Source organism: Macrobrachium rosenbergii, chromosome 43 (genome assembly GCF_040412425.1).
Source record: "Macrobrachium rosenbergii isolate ZJJX-2024 chromosome 43, ASM4041242v1, whole genome shotgun sequence".
NCBI classification, from domain to species: Eukaryota; Metazoa; Arthropoda; class Malacostraca; order Decapoda; family Palaemonidae; genus Macrobrachium; species Macrobrachium rosenbergii.
The window spans coordinates 54897338-54915606 of NC_089783.1; the positions used below are offsets into that span (position 1 = coordinate 54897338).

Below are 18269 nucleotides of genomic sequence, written 5' to 3' on the forward strand. Positions count from 1 at the left end.
AAATTACTATATGACTGCTCTTAACCTCTTAAGGCTCTCATTCCCCTTCAGATTTTCCATACATAACAGTCCAATGATTAAGCCACAGTCTCTACTTCTCACATTATAAGAGAGCCTCAAATTGGACAATATTTTCTAAATAACTCTTTCCTGACATGAACCAGTAATTTTCAACACTAAAATAATGCACTTCAGCATGAAATAAGGAAGTGCAAGTCTCTGTCATCCCTACGCAATATATCATAACAGACTAGTTTAGTTACCACCACAGAGAAATCCTGACTGTACAAAAATTTTGTAAAATGGCTAGAACATTCTAGTAGAGTAATTAAGTAATGAACATTTCTATTGTACATAAAAGTATATATTGGTATTTCATGCATTTAAGGGAAGCATGTGATATTTACTTTTCTTACATTTTGTTTAAAAGTTTTAAGATCTGGAGATTTAATTCTTACAAAAACTAATTTTAAGTTTGCCTTTTCTTTTGGGTTTAATCATAATATTCCATTTATGCTCTAATAATGGAAATCATGTTTAATTACTGGCATATCAGCAGTAAAGATAACAATTACCTTAATCAATTTCTCCATACTAAAAGACTGCTTACCAAGGAATAAGTTACCAACACTAATTAGTTATGCTAAAAACAAATAATGAATGGGTAATGTAATCTTATTACCCCTTTTTCAGAAGAGGTAGTGTAGATTCCGTAATTTCGTTCTTGTTATTTTCTCCATTTTCAATGGGTGGTTCTAATGCTCCAGGGTTTCCACTGCTTGAGTTACCATATACTGGATTATGATTTTTAAGATAACAATCATTACCATATATCACCTGTACATAATCATCAACAACAAATGGTACTGAAATTTTTCTTCTTCTCAACTTAATCCTTAGTTGGAGTTACTGTTTTTAATGAACCTCCTCCACCTTTTTCTGTCGCAAACGGCTCATTTCATAATTGGTTTTGGCAGATATTTTACAGACAGATGCCCTTCCTAACTCAAACCCTCCCAATTTTGTAAATCTTGTTATAATCCTAGAACCAAAAACCTGCATAAGACCTCACCGAACTCTTTTTCCAAATCTTGGACAGGAAAAAAGTGAGACAGTCATGTTCCAATGTTAACACGAAGCAGTTACTACCCCTTAATCAGTTAAATTTAAAGTACAGTAGTTAATTTTGAGAAAGTTCCACAGCATTAACCATGCATAGTAACCTCCACATTTTTTTGCTTTATATTCTTCTATGAGGCATTTTGACAATGATCTACAACAGAGCACCTTGTTTCTTCCCAAGAGAAGCATTAGCTTAGTGACACACATTTCTTTATACATTTGTTTACACCAATCCTAAGGGTACAAAGCTCATACAAGGTATAAGGGAGGGATGACTGCTGATTTGATTTCCATGACACATGAAAACAATAATACTTACGTTAATGTAAGTTAGGTAGCCCACCTACAGTTTCCAATTCCTGTCCTAGTAGGAGGAATGTTGCTTACAGCTTGGTTTCGCACAGCACTCTCCCACTGCTTTCTACCTTTTACAGAATTATCATTCGCTCATTTTGATCTTTCCCATCAAGAGGGCCAAGCTTCCTTCACTCTACTCTGCTTCATTTTTCATCTCTCGTGAATGAATTATTCAAACAAGCCCCATGAGTAAAAGTGAGACTCGGAGGTCTTGTTAAAATACTTTACAATATAAATGATAGTACATAATTCCATTACTGTATTCAGGTACATTACAACAGAAATATCAAAAAAAAGATGAAGTTAAAAACACTGTCAATAATTAAACCAAGATAAGCATTTCTGTCTTATTTTTATGTAACCCCTTAACTTCACATGGCGGTCCTCTGAGCCCTTGTTATTGCTTAACTGTGGCTTGCAGCGGCAGGTCTTCCGAAGTTCTCTTGAGCTAAACTTAGGAGTTTTGACATTACAGCTTCACTTATAGAAGTTCCTTTAGAGTATCTTCTGGACAACACAAGAGAATTCTCTCCTTTTCAACCTCAGTAGAAGTGTTTTGTGAATTTACCAAGTTATTCATTGATGCAAAAAGTTTCTTTCCCGATGACCATATTTGCCCACATTCAAGACCCATTTCATCTTTTACATAAATTTTTGCTGATTTGTGCAAAGAATTCTCTAAAACAAAATTACAGTAATAGTTTCTACTCATTACCATTGCACAAATATTGTGAGTTTAACACACTGATATTTTCCTTATACTCCAATGTGACAAAGACTATGATGACCCCCTTAACAACTATCAAAAACCTTTTGAAATCAACAAAATCCATCACTATGCAATATACGATACAACTGGTTATACAGTTTTTTAACTTTTTCATAAATAAAACTACATCAGAAACTACACTAATCTTTTCTGAAAGCAATCTTGGAAAGTTAAGAGTGCTGCAATATTATTGTCAGCACGTTTTCTTGAACATTTAAATTCTGTGATCCTTAGTGCCTGCATGAAGTACTGTACTGTAATTATAACAATAAAAGCAAGCTGGAAAACATAACTACAGTTATTTGGAAGCCAAAATCAAGAACTTTGAAAAAATAAAAGAGGAAATATAGTGAGATGCAAAAACACATAACATCAGATGACTATGTAAGTGCATGCAATTATGAATTCTTAAATTCTGTTCAACTTGTGATTAGACGTCTGGTGTTTTTGTAAAACGGCAACATGCATGGATGTACTAGCTGTAATGCACTGTTTACGTTAAATAGTTTTTTAAGTAACTTCAGTAAAGTATTCATATAAATTAAAAATGTCTAAATGTATTTAATAGTGCATAGGTCACTCTACAAACCAAAATGTTGCTATGAAAAGAAATATACCTACCTCACATACACACTGGTAAACACATTAACAGTACTGTACTATACTTCGTTCATTATTCCACAAACACATATGGCATAGAATAATCATCTTGCTCTAGTCGCTTGTGAATACCTTTGTGTCTGTTGAACTGGTAACGGTAAGCAAAAGCCTCACTACAAACTAGGCAAACATATGGCTTTTCTCCGGTGTGAATGCGTCGATGTTTATTCAAACTAGACATGCGGGTAAAACCTGCTTCACAGTTCTGGCATTTGAAGGGCTTTTCTCCAGTATGTCCTAACATATGTCTCTTCAGATCACTTTGCTGATAAAACTTAGTGCCACATATTTCACAAGCAAATGATCTCTCCTTTTCTTCTGTGGTAGAAGAGTTTTTCCCATGCATCTGTAACCGATGTCGAGTCAAAAACGATTTACCTGTAAAAGCCATACCACATCGAGAACACACGTGAAGTTTTTGATGCTCCGCCTTATGAGACTCGAGAAACTCGCGTGTGGTGAATGCCTGACAGCATTCTGGACAGCTGAAGAGGTCAGGATGAGATGACTGCATATGAGTAAACAATGTGTGCTTCTGGGCAAACGGTTTTCCACACACAGTGCAATCGTGAGGCTTTGCAACAACAGGATACTTTTCAGAGGGTGCGGATTCTTTGCCTTGCTCCACCTGTGGAAATAAATTCAGAACATCTCCACCAATAGCTGTATATTGCACAGGCTGAGGAGCACTGGCTTCAGTGACTTGTGTTGCTGTTGTGTAAGTGACTGTACCACTTGTAGAAGCAGCCTCAACTGTGGCTGGTCCCGTCCCTGGCGCTGTTACTGCCGCTGGTTGTAGCATCAAGGTTTCTGTGCCAGAACTGGCAACTGGAACACCAATGACCTGCAAATATTAAGATTCTTTACAACTTTCCTTATACACATCAGTATTATACTGGCTTAGAGAGGTATCACTTAGTGTGAGCACAGGGAGGAATCACTTAGTATGAGCACAGGGAGGCACCTCTTAGTGTGAGCACTGCATGACACACTGGAGATGGTTCTAGATTCTTTACATTGACCCTTCATCCCCTGTTGCAATTCTTCCTGCCCTTTATTTTTTATCCATTCTTTTTCTGCTTGGCTATCCAACTTAAACTTTACCATGCTCTAAACCTTCACTTCTCATTCAAGAAAATATTCTTCTGGCAAGTCCTACGAGTCTAAAATGTGACTAGATGGTCTAATAATAATAATAATAATAATAATAATAATAATAATAATAATAATAATAATAATAATATTCAGTACTACACTGTCAGTTTTTTGTTAATGGTAAATATCCACAAGCAATTTCAACGAAATTAATCATGCCTGGTGGAACAGATTTGTAACTCATTGTTTTGCAACCACATATTTAATTAACATTTTTTATACATGAAGTGTACAATTGCTGGTTATTGTCTCATTATTTAGGAAAAGCGTGTGAGAAAACATTTTTGGATATTCATCACAATACCTGTACTGTAATAGAAAACATTGAACAAGATATTTTATTTACTTTCTATTAATACAATGCACATGTCAATCAGAAGCAAGATGCAGATGGACATTCACTTATCTGCCAACTTGTAATCCAGTTCCTCCACTGACTCGGCACCGATTTCAAATTTCCAGGCCACTGCGTATCTTTTGGGCTGCACTAGATCTAGTTACCTGCTGGTGTGCTACCACACTCATTCTCTTGAACACACTGTTTTCCACCTATATATAATTTACTCCTATTTACCCCAAGTTATGGCTACAGTGAACAAGGGAAAATGATCCAGGACTGTGATAATCAAAATCTGTGTGTGTGTGTGGTTTATCCAAATTGCAGCACAAAATGTCTAAGCTATATTACTCATCAAAACATCAGGATACGATTCACATATCAAATTAATTATTAATATGACAATTTTTAAGCTGGATCCAGTTAAAAATAGAACAAGGGTTTGGTGGCATCTGTGTGATAGCCAATAGGGAGAGAGTACGCGGAGCCTGACCTCTCATCTTCTTGTGCAGTGTGACTTACCAGTTAACTTCCAGCCCAGGTAACTATATGAGGGGTGGCATGAGGTGGGTATTTACGTAAAGACCTCTGGTTTGTTAGTTATGAAAAATAAAAATTTATTAAAAATTTGTCATTTGTTCATATACTGAACAAACCTCATGGTCTTTACGTAGGGGAGACTTACTTTTTGGTGGGAGGATAAAGTAAGCTTCAGAACTAACTGGTGGTTTGGCTCACCTGGCCTCACTTCCCGGTCAATTGTTATAGCATAGGAAGGAGTCATATGCATCTGATCTGTTTAACGAAAGATTACTGAACAGCCATACATCTGGGCTTTGACACAATGGAAACACCAGTCTACAATGTGTCTAGGAAACAGGAAAAGAACCTGTAATTGTTGGAGAAAACAAATCTTAGGTAGACACCAACCTTGTTCTAATGTCAAACCATCTCTCCCCTTGTAAACGAGAGGGTAGGACTAGCTTCTATTTCTAGAATTTGTATTGTATAGGAAAAATTATAAGAGAAAATAGATTGGTTGCTCACTCACTTGTATCTAGCCAGTTCCAGCAAATGATGCTTCATATCTCTCTCCTGCCCACCAGAAGCAGAGAAGAAGAAAGGGAAAGTAAGATGGCCAGCCACCACATTCACTCTCACTTTCACAAACAAAATCTTAGGGGAACTGGTTGAGCTACACAACTTGTTGAGCAGCCACCACCAAACCCAAGGACAAAAGTGTCCAAGGACCTATAGGCAACGTCTCGAAGGTAGGAGGTAGAGGTCGTTTGATGAACCCATGTACCAGCCTTCAGTACCTATGAACTGACAGGTCCTTTTTGAAAGCGATGGAAGGGCCAAGGCCCTAACATCATGTGCTCTTGCATGCACTGTATTGGCATCTGCCATTGAAGGGGTACTGTATGCATTTCTAATTACTTCACGCAGCCAAAAGGAGATGGTATTCTTGGACACTTCTTTCTTGTTCTGGCCTGTGCTAACAAAGTCTTTTTTGTTAGCAAAGGAAAGTATAATAAAAAGATGTTCAATTGATTGTATTCAAACAAATGTTATGAAGTACACAGTACCATCATACAAACATACAGTAAACGCCCCGTATTCGCGGGGGATGCATAACCCACCACCCCCCCTGCGAATAGCTAAAATCCACAAACACTTAAAACCCTCTAAAAACACTTGGAACTGCATATTTTGATAGTTCAAACACAAAAAAACCCTCTAAAAGTGCTTATACCTGAGTATTTTAATAGTTTTATCACAAAAAGTGCATTTAGTCACAAAAATGATGTGAAAATACAGTAATTAGTGAATATTTCTCTATAAAAATACCACAAATAGAAAATTTTCTGTGAATAATACGTATATACGTTCCACAGAAAAATCTGTGAATAGGTGAAGTCGCAAATCCAAAACCATGAATAGGGGGGAGTCCACTGTATTAGTTGTTTAATAAGTGGTAAAATTTAAAGCAAATCCCTTCAATCATCAGACAGCAATGCTCACCTACTTTATAATGGGGCCTTATGCCATGTGCACTCCTTAAATGGAGGATATACCAGCTGCCTACCATACTGCATACTACTAATAATCACTAGTATTCAGTAATTCATAGCATGATCTCACTGTTTCCAATGGCTGAACACCAATTTGGTTCATGATCAGTTTGAACTTCGTATGAACACGATTCTTTAAACAAATTATAAAAATATTTATCATAAAATGAATCATCTGGATGCTTAATTACTGTTAAATTTAGCTTACATCTTTGTACCATTAGGTGAGATCAGTAATCACAATAAACAAAAGAAAATTGTTTGGCTAACCCAGATGGACTGTCAATATTGTCATCACCTGTTTCCTACCAGGTGGCATTGGACTGTTTCTGTTTTTCACGCTTTTATTGAACTTGACTTTTGTGTCTGCCTGTTTGTTTGTCTGTCTGTCTGTTTGGGTCAAAACTTGCAACCGATATTTTACCCACTTCTACCGGACCGATTTCGCCCAGATTGGGTGCACATGTTCAAAGTCAGTGACAATGCAATATTACAAAAAAAAAAAAAAAAAAAAAAAAGTTTAATCAAATACTACTACAGAAACACCTAGCAAGAGGATTATGTTTTCATAGACGTGAAACATGTAGTGTCAGACCTTAAATTCGTAAATTTTCAGAACGACCATGCAAACTAGCGAGGACATGGCTCTGCAGTCGGTTTAGTCACCTGGCGATGCAAACAGTATTTATTCAACTGTCAAACACTAAAAAATCACAAATAAAACTGATTAAAAAACATTTTTAAACTATGCTTTTATTTCAAAATGCACCAAAAAGTATAAAATAACACTTTCTGTAATCCACAATATTAATGGTTACTCATGTCTAAAGTGTGGGCTGCCTATTTGCCTAATCTTGCATTCTTTTCCCCTTCCTCAATAAACTCTCTGGTATGCACAACGTTTGTGCTCACTTATGCCTAAACATAACATCGTGGGTCGCTTACCCTCACTTGCATAAAATTCTATAGAGACATGTATTGTACTGTACTGAAAAACGTACTTTACTGATGCAATGTGTATATACAGACATAAGTAAAGAGAGAGCTTTATGGCTGCAAAATTTCATGTCAGTAATGCGAGTTGTCAAGCAATTCCTAACAGTGACGTGTACAGCCTACTCTTAAAGGTTCTTGAGGAAGCTTACAAAGTATGGAACCTAATTACATGCAAGTCTCTGATAACAATCACTTTATCACCGTCACTGCTGTCACAGACCTCTTCAGGTCTTAACCAGCTTTCATCATCACTAGGTACACAGCGAGATTTAATCCCACATATCCGTGCTGTGAAATCTTGCTTTCGGAAACTTCTCAATTTAAATATGTCTGTATAGAGTTGCATGGAAGTTAGGTGAGTACGCACCCCACGCTTTTATGTTTAGTGTAAGTACCCATTAATATTGTGGATCATAGAAAGTTTTATTTCATACTTTTTGGTGCATTTTGAAATAAAAGCGTTTAAACATTTTTTTTTTTTTAGTTTTACTATCAGAATTCTTCATGACCACCCACTAAGATGTGGGGAGGCTATGAGGGTTTCCACTTATCATAGTAAGCAAGTGACCAAACAATTAATGGTGCAAAAATGTAAGCTAGCTTTAACAGTAGATAAGATTCATCCCAAATAATATGTTATCGTACTGAACTGCACAACTTTTCTTACCTGTCCATCAGAGCTGATTGAAATCTGTTCATAGCTAATGAAGGTTCCTTGTCCAGGACTGATTACCACTGCTCCATTGCTTAGTACTTCACCTGCTTCAATGTAGATTGCTGCATCTGGCGCCATTATCTGACTGGCATTAACCAGCTGTCCGGTAGATAAAACTGGTGTAGTCGTTATTACAGGCTGTCCTACTATCCGACCTGTTGCTTGACTTGGAACACCAGCATGACTTACGCCTGATGACAACTGACTGATTGATGGGTCAGGCTGACAAACTGCTGTTATTCCTTGAGTTTGCTGTTCAGTCGGTGCTATGCTGACAGCATTATTAACAACTTGGGGTCCAGCTACGATAGATGATGCTTCTAATGTCATTGTTCCAGACACAGCCTGATGTGGGTAAGCGCCTGCAAGCACAGTAGGAGGGTTGTGTTGTACATTTTCCATTGATAACTGAAGCAGAGAGGCTGCGCCAGAAGTGTCTGCGCTTCGAGAAAGAGAATCCTCTTGCGACAGGCTAGTTTGCTGCTCTCCTGAGAGTTTTGGTTCGATGCTAACATGAGTATGAGGTTCATTGGGTCCATGAGGCACCTCACAGAAACACCACGATTCCATCTTTTCTTTAGCTTCAACCTTAGGAACAATTTTTTCTTTCTTGAGTGGTGACCTCTGTTTACTGTAAGGCTTTATGTCGTCCTCCTCTTCTACTATGTCGACGAAATCCCCGATTATAAAGTCCGAATTTTCCTGTTTAACTTTCTTCTTCTCTGCTGCCTCACGTATGCGCCTGCTAGTTCTGACTGGCTCCGTCGACGAAGCTTCGCTTTCTTTGCTGGACTTCTGAATCTTTTTAGGAGAATCGCTTGCAATTGGTCTCTTCTTCTTTTTCTTGCTTTCCTCTTGGGGCAATGCATCGTCATTTCCCTCTCCCTTCCATTTACCTTCCGCATGGACAGTGCGAATGTGTCTCATCAGTGAGTAATGCTTCATGAATTTACTTGAGCAATCTTTCTTTGTGCAGAGAAACTCGACCTTCTCTTTCTCATCAATTTTTGGACGTTTAGCACTGCCAGCCTCACTATCCTGTGCGCGGTGCTTTTTGGGTGGACTAGACTCTTTGTTACTTTCGTTAATTGAGTGAATTTTCTGATGTCTTCTCAGGTCGTCTTTCTGAGAAAACTTTGCACTGCATCGATCACACTTGTGGGGCTTGTGGCCAGTGTGGGTCATTGTGTGGCGCTTCAAGGCACTACGCTGCGTAAAACTCTGCGTACAAAAGCCACAACTAAATGGTCGGTCATTGTTGTGAATTCTTATGTGGGCTGTGAGGTGACTACCCTGGGTGAAAGAAGCACTGCATAAAGTACACTTGAAAGGCTTTTCGCCTGTGTGAATTCGCATGTGAACTCTCAAATTGCTTTTTTGGGTGAAAGAGGTTTCACATGTTGTGCAAACATATGGCCTTTCACCGGTGTGCCCACGCATATGAATTGTCAGGCTGTTCTTGTGGGTAAATGCTTGACGGCATACACCACACTGGAATGGTTTCTCACCTGTGTGGGTTCTCTGGTGGATAAGCAAATGGTTTTCCTTAGTGAAGGTCTTAGGGCAAGAGCGGCAGGAATGGACACGATTTTCGCTCACAGGTCGTTTAGTGTACTTCCCTTTAATGTTACGCTTTCTTTTGACCTGCGTCTCTGTTGGCGTCTGATCGGAAGAACTGGCAGGGAAGGCCTCGCTCTGAATTTGTATATCACCCGTGGCTGGATTACTGACTGTTAAACTATACTGGAAAGTGACTAAGGGGTCAACTGACGGTTGCATTTCCTCACAGTTTGCTTCCATCTCCGGATGAGACGGAACTTGCTGCTGTGAAGGCTGGGATGGAGAAGGAGGTTCAGATGAAGTAGGGTGAGATGACGGGACAGCACTAGCAAGGGATGTTTGTTGGTGCTGCTGTTGTTGGACCTGTTGTTGCTGGATATACTGCTGCTGTGGCTGGTGCTGCTGTGGCTGCGGCTGCTGCTGCTGCTGCTGCTGAAGTATTGGTTGCTGCTGTGAATCTAATTGCTGAATGTGCTGGTTTTGTGCTTCATAGTGTTGCTGATGATGTTCATGTTCTGATGTCTCTAACTCACTCATGGGGAACAACCTCTGTTCTTCAATGGAACTCATTTTTGCACTGTTCTGCTGGTTCAGCTGTTGTCGCTGATGATGACTGTCTGATGGTAAGGTTCCAGAGGCCTGAGAAGCTTCTTCATAATGATGTAAGGTGTTTCCATAATCACCATTATACTGACTAACCTGGTATTCTGACTGGTTAACTTCTTGGACTCCTACCGCCTGATGTGGCTGACTGGGAGGGAGTTCAGTGAATGTAATTTCTGGCTGTGGTGGAGCTACAGACACTACCGAGTCACTTGTAGTTGTGTGTTGGCTGACTACTGCTCCTGAAGTAACAATCATAGTATGAGATGAATCGGGAATGTTTGGAGTATCACAAAAGCACCAAGACTGCCACTGATTGTAACTGCCTTCCACAAACGTCAGCACGTGAGACTGATGATTTTGGCAAGAGTTCGCGGGACGTGCAGGCTTTGGGGGCTGCCCTGGCTGTGTAAGCAAAAGGGTGGGCATCTGTCCTGGTGCATGAGATGGTATTGTTAATATCTCTGGTAACTGCGGCTGATGAGCTGGTGCAACTGCTGTCACTTCAGGCTGTGGAGGTTGTTGAGGTTGTGGAGCAGAATTAGCTATCACCAAAGTGCTTTCTGTATGGTCTGTGTGTGGCTGTGCTAAGATCTCTTTTTTTGGCAAAGGTATGGCTGTTGCTTGGAAATTGGCACTATAGAGCTCTCCCAAAGGTTCGCCTTCATTCTTTTCTTCAGCTCTCTTTCTTGAAGCATTAGCAATATGGATATTCTCTAACTCTCTTTGATCCAAAACTACGTCAGATCCTTCAAAACGTTCTTCACCATGAACAACAACTTTGTGTCTTTTCAAGTTACGAAATTCAATGAATGTCGAATCACACTTTTCGCACTTATATGGCTTCACCCCTTCGTGCCGTAACAAGTGCCTTTTCCAACCACTCTTCTCTTTAAACGAGCTTTTGCATATGTTACAAATAAACTGACGTTCACTAGAATGAATAATCTTATGGCGCTTTAGCGTGCTGTGCTGAGCGAAAGTAGCACTGCACTGGTCGCAAGAGTATGGCTTGATTCCAGCGTGTGTCCTCATATGCGTCTTCATGTCTCTCATCAAACTGAACCCGGCGTTGCACTTTTCACATTTGAATGGCGTATCCCCTTCATGGGTCAGTTTGTGCCATCTCAAGTTATTCTTTCGACTGAAAGCTGCTTCGCACACATCGCACTTATAGGGCTTAAGCCCAGCATGAGACATCCTATGACGCTTGCAGTCGATCATTTGGGCAAACCTAGCATCGCAAGTATCACACTTAAAAGGTTTTTCACCCGTATGAGTAAGCATGTGGCGAGTGAGATTTCGCTTTTCAATAAAAGGAGCACCACAGATTTCACACTTGAAAGGTTTCTCCCCGCTATGCCTTCTCTTGTGTCGTGTCAAGCTACTGGTCTGCGAGAATGACGCATCACAAACGTCACACGAATAAGGTTTGTCTTTGGTGTGAATTCTCATGTGAGTTGTTAGATGGGAGACTTGTTTGAATCTTTGTTCACATACATCACACTGGAAGGGTTTCTCTCCAGTATGAATTCGGCGATGTATATGAAGATGACAAACCTGAACAAAGGCCATATTACAATCACTACACTGGAAAGGCCTTTCCCCCTTGTGACGTTTCAAGTGTAGGCGGAAATTATTATAATGGGGAAACTTTGCATCACATTCGGTGCAAGAAAAACTTTGGCGATGATGTTTCCCACGATGGCTCATCAGCAATCCTATACGAGGGAATACTTTATCACATTGGTCACACTCATAAACCTGGAAAAAAAATGTTAGCATAACTAAAATAAATTTCACAACACAATGAGAAGTCTGGTAACATACTGCATTCAACTTATGTCTATATAATCTGCTATACCACTGATAATACTATATAGATAGATAGATAGATTGCTAGATTTTAGGCATACATGCCAAGCACTGGGCAACTAAGGCCATTCAGCGCTTACAATATTATATAACCTTTTACCAAATTTGGTTTCATTAAAAAACAAATCTACAATTATTTATGCAATAATATACTGACAGCAATGTAAAATATAAAGCATAATTTGCATTTTTTTTTTAGCTTCCCATTACACAGCAAGTATTTACAAGCTGGAAAATTATCCTCTATAACCCTCACTGGCTACTATAAATACCCAGTTCTTTCTAACACGGCATTTCTAAAACTGGTAATAATTCACAAATTTTCAAAGAACTCTGTACTTTTCATAGGTATAAAAACCAGGGCCTTTTACGTATGACTGCATGAACCGGAATAGATTGCTGAAACTTGATAAGGTGGTTCACTGGAGGTAGGTGAGTGGGGGGAAACCTCATCTCACCCGAAGCAGCAAGCACTTTTTCAATCAGCATCAGGGGCCATGATAAAAGGCCCTGGTTTGTTTACCTATGAAATATATAAATCAATTTGAAAATTGATTTATATATTTCATAAAAGGTGGTGGTGCGTATTCCAAGAAACAAATGCACACCACCACCTTTTATGTAGGAGACTCACTTCTTATATGGGATGGTAGTCTCTCAACTGACTGGCAAGTTTAATCTCTACTTGGAAACTACATGCACAGTAATACTTCGATCTCACACGCTTCAAGTTGCACGAATTCACAGACACACAAACTTTTTATAGGAACCTAACTAACCGGCATGCGCGATTTTTTCACATACACACAAAGTGACGTGTGGAGTAACATATCAAAATTCCAGTCAACAATTCCAGTTAGGATGCCTGCACTTTATTGGGGTTAGCATAGAAATTGAGAAGCTGTATGTAGCAAGGTAATGGCTTCCTTCCTGTGTGTGTCAACTCTTAATTGATCGATAACCTACCTGATAAATTAGGAATGTCCTAAATTACTACAAAATCAAGTATACATAAAATTAAAGTTTTTTATACCGGATTGAAATATAAAAATTATAGAGTATGTACCTGATCTTCAAGATGGGATCGCTCATGACTTCTTAACTGACTCGCTCGAGAAAAGCATTGTTGACATTCTGAGCACTGGTAACTCTTCGTTGCACCGTATGTACTGTCCTTTACAGCCAGTACTACAGCATTTTCCTTGGTGTCTTCATTTACTTCCCTCTCTTCACTGGAATTCAAGGTGTCCTCCGCATGATCCTTCTTCCCGTCTTCGTCGGGTTCGGGCTCTTCTACTAGCTCTCCTTCTACAGTGAAGTCCCTGGGTTCTTCCTCTGCAGCCATTACTTTCAGCTCCTCCACCTTGACGGTGGTTGTCAGGTTAAGAGGAGGACCGGGCTCCATTTTGATTCAAGTCATGGCTACGTATTGAACAAGTACCTGCAAGACCAAGTGAATAAACATTAACGTAAAATATTTTACAGGGACAAAATGCTGCTTTTGAAAATCTATAACTTCAAGTCCCTAGAATGTGTTGTTTTTAAGCCCAAAAAACTGCAAAACTGGAAAAAATGGCTTGTTATAAACCCCACCTCAAAAGCCTGCATAACTGTAAAAAAATGTTTTAACTTAAAAACCATGGAAGATAGCCCTTTGATTTTTTAACAATAATATCCTCAATATCTATATTAAACTTACCAAATTTCATCTCGCTATAACTATACTGACAAGGATTGGTAGGCTGTCTGTTTTCTACCTTATTAATTGCAGGTACCTCAAGCAATTTTCCTGTTTTCCTCCCAACACCACATATGAACGCTTAGCCAAGCCAGAGTTTTAACTACTTGTGACTTGTCCATGAGATAGGTTTAAAAGATACTGCTCAGCTGATGAAAAAGTCCTGAGAATCTTTTTGTCTTAGCCACTGCCTCCAAACTACCCTTTCGAAAGAGGCAGCCATGTCCCTTTCTCCCAACACTAGGTTCAACCATACGAATGGAAGGGAGAGAGAGGAAGGAACCATAAGGATCTTGTGGTGTCACCAGGGGAATGCTACCCCAGGTGAGGCCAGTGAATGTTTCTTGCCCTTTGTCCTTCTACCAAACTTCTACCACCGAGGAGATGGCCCACCAACATATTCCTGACAAGGGGAAGCACAGGTGCAAGCCTTCCCCCTACAAAGAAAATGGTACTTGTAGGGTCATCCATCATGGAAGAAGTGAAACGACCAAGCACCTCACAACAGCACTGTTCATGTCTTTTTCCCCTGCAGAGGAAAAACAGTTGGGCAAAACAACAAAAATTAAAATAAATTAATCCATCTACTTGTCAACATTCACCAACAGTAGAGAGACTAGTGAGATGTCCATTCTTCACAGGAGCCAAAGAAATTGTTAGTGACAGAGGGTGAGAGTAGGATATTTTCCCTGCTCAGCCCCATGACCACCAACTAATGACCTTGTAACTAAGTTCAACAACCACTCTAGTTCACACTAATGATATTCTTATATAAATGACAGTGGTTTGTATTTCTGTAAGAACAAATGTCAGATGGAGGCCTAGGTTGCTACTCATATCTGAACAGTTCACAGTGAGTAAGCACAGTGACAGGTCAGAATGTATTCCTGCTTGCATATCAGAGGACCAAATAGTTCCTCATTGGACGGGTTGGTATCGTTCGCGGCTAGCACTCTGCTGGGCCCGCGTTCAATTCTCCAACCAGCCAATGAAGAATTAGAGAAATTTATTTCCGGTAATAGGAATTCATTTCTCGTTATAATGTACTTTGGATTCCAAAACAAGCTGTCGGTCCCGTTGCTAGATAACCAATTGGTTCTTAGCCACGTAAAATAAATCTAACCCTTCGGGCCAGCCCTAGAAGAGTTGTTAGTCAGCTCGTGGTCTTGTTAAACTAAGATATACTTAGAGGACCAAATGTCGTTTTGCAAAGAAACAAAGCACAGATTGTTTATATCATACAATTTGGTTTATAATCACTCGGTTAGCAATGGGAGTTATGGAAAGTATGCAGGCCTAGTCTATTCCTTGGGGACGAAGAAGCTACCCTAGATCAAGCCAAAACTGGCTAGTGCAAACAAGGAAATCATTGATATCAGTGTGATTCATTCCATCTTCTTCTCCGAACAAAATTGGCCATTAGTTTATAAACGTACCCACAAATCCACCATAAAATTTATGACAAGGTAGGCTAGCCTAATTGTCGTAAGTGAAAACCATAAAACATCTTTTATTCTGAAATATCGCTGGACTGAAAATGATGTAATGGAGCTCGTGAAAGCTTAACACTATACGCTATATAAAGAGAAATAAGCTCAAAACAGGTTAGGTTAGGATAAGCTCTTCGCTAAGCCACTGCCCAACGCCCGACTGGTTTTGGTCATTCAGGGTATATTCCCGTACCACGCCTGACCTGCGTTAACCCAACAATTCCCCCTAAACTCGCATTTCATCCAGAGAGGAACGAATAACAGCCCATACGCAAAATCATCAGCCGCAACATTTATTACCGAGGTCTAAACCAGAGACGACCTTCGATGTATCTGCCAGACGGAAGAGCAGCCATTTTCAGTCAATACTGAAATACACGGAAGCATTTTCGTGAAACAAACCTCCCCCCCTGAATTGCAACTACTACCCACATATGACCTGAAATACAATGAGCATCCACGAGATATCAGTTGCCCGAAATAAATACGCAGCCTGTACAAAACTTACATCAAAATTAGGACGCCAGATACTTTTCCAATGTAAACAATACCTACAAAAGCTAACATTAATCAATAAAGCAACTAAAACTTTTAGAATCAGGATCTAAAAAGTATAAATTTGAATATATGAATTCTATGATTATTTATTTACATTATTTTTTATATAAATACATTATTTTCAGCTCAAAATAATTTAAAGGATTATTCTATTAAGATTTATGATGTTGTTGTGACCATAATGGTATTTGCCAGACGTAGGGTGTGTCATTGGTTATACTTTAATGAACTTACTACTCGGCTGAAGAGAAGTGAGATTTAGGTACATAGGATACTTATACAGCTAATTGTATCGTTTATTTTAGCAATGAAAATTTGACATTTTAAAATCTGTTGATTATTTTGTATTGTACACCTGGCAGCGTGGCCCAGGAAGTAACAGTATTGTCATTCATTTCTCTTATCTTCCTTGCTATTGACTCAATCGTAAACGTCACGTAAAGGTGCCACCGAAAATTTGGCGCTAGAAATCAAATTTTCCTTACGTGGAGTATTTCCTCTCAAGCCTCGCTTTCATCCCACTTTCTCTTAAAGGCTTCATCAACAATAATCCGGCATTTTCCCCACGGTTACACATTGAATTTGTTCATGAGCGAGTTCGTTGAGGGGATCAGGTTTTACCTTATTCTTTTGTCGTCTTTGATAATTTGATTAGAAAGTGCTAAGACCAAAACGAGATGTATACCAACCCTTTTCATATATGAAACATGGGGGAATTACCCATATTTTCCTTGAGGTGTTTCATCGGAAAATGAATAAAAACGATAACTTACCGACAAAATTATGGTAATATGAGACGATCGATACAAGTCCCCTACGATCACCTTATCATTTGGATATGTTAGGATTTTTTTTTTCTTAAAAATGAACCTTCCTGCGGTTGGCCCATCACAAATGACTCACTGTCACTTACTGCCAGCTTCACAGTTCGCTGCATAAGACAAGAGTGGTATGGTGCGTTTCCAGAACCTGGTCCTATCTGTGGTATTGAACTACAGTGAGGTTTAATTATTGTTGAACTCTGTTCTTGGTCTATCTATAATATATATATATATATATATATATATATATATATATATATATATACTATATATATATACAGTATATATATATATATATATATATATATATATATATATATATATATATATATATATATATATATAGTGTGTATGAGTATAATTAGGTGGTACAAGGGTCGTGGGATAAGATGAGTCGTGATGGTAGGATAAGAGAAGAGGTTAGTCACAAAGTAGACGAGGCAAGAATAAGGAAAGTACTGTAATAAGGAGAAAACGTGGAGTATAGTCCAGGAAGCCAAGGCAGGGATGTATGAAGTGATTGTTGAACCACTCCTCTCTTTGGAAGTGGGGGTGATGCTAGGTTGGTACAAAGATTGTTCAATTCTCAGGTGTTGGAAGAAGGAGAAAAAAAAAATAAAGTGTAAAAAGGTATTTTACAGAAGGGCCTCAAAATCGAGGAGCCGGGGCGAGCATGCAAGATAGGATAAAAGATGTATTGTGGGTAGAAGGTTTTGGGGAAATGGTTGTGAAACTTCTATGTAGGTGTGTGAAGTGGCTGTACTGACTACAGATGGTTTAAAGTTATTTGAACCACGACACACTGAGAATGTTGACATTATTTTCTGAGTGTTAGGATAGCGTGCATTTGGCGATTAATATAAAATATGCCGTATGACCCTTCTCAAGTCTCAGCATAGTTGTGTATGGGGCAAATGAATTTTCTGGTTTCACAAAACAAGATACGGAAAGAAGCCAATTTTAAATTAGTAAGGCATTAGGTTGGAATAAGCAGTGATTATTGTCTTCTTTTCTCGGGAGCCACCCCTATTAGGAGACATGACCAATGTTGAAAAAATATACACTGTATAAATTAGTATTGTATGATCTGTGAATATTAACCATCCTACGCTTCATTTACAACTTACTTTTTCCATCTTGCAACTTTGCACTTACATTCGATTGCCGTTCTCTTACTTCTCCCATATACTGTATGAAGATACGAAACAGCTATAGGGAGACATAACACAGCCTTGTCCCAGGCCATTTTTACGCAGAAACCAGTCACTTTCCCTTCGGAACAATCTTACACATGGCATGAAACTACCAAAAAAAAAAAAAAAAAAAAAAACTTTGATCATTCTCAACCACTTACCTTTTATACAATCCGTGCTGAACACCTTTCACATTGCTCCTCTACGAGTTCTATCATTAGGGTTTGTAGGTAGGCCTATGCAGG

At 39.0% G+C, this 18269-nt stretch overlaps 1 protein-coding gene across 1 annotated transcript; it reads right to left on the minus strand.

Annotated features, from left to right (window-relative positions):
- Positions 1 to 417: 417 nt before the first annotated feature.
- On the minus strand, positions 418 to 16020 carry LOC136828941 (zinc finger protein 850-like). Its single transcript, XM_067087324.1, has 4 exons — positions 15961 to 16020; positions 13291 to 13665; positions 8139 to 12113; positions 418 to 3752 (listed from the first exon to the last, which is right to left on the minus strand). Exons 2-4 carry the CDS (start codon positions 13627 to 13629, stop codon positions 2922 to 2924), a joined length of 5145 nt encoding a protein of 1714 aa, XP_066943425.1. The 5' UTR covers positions 13630 to 13665; positions 15961 to 16020; the 3' UTR covers positions 418 to 2921.
- Positions 16021 to 18269: the final 2249 nt, after the last annotated feature.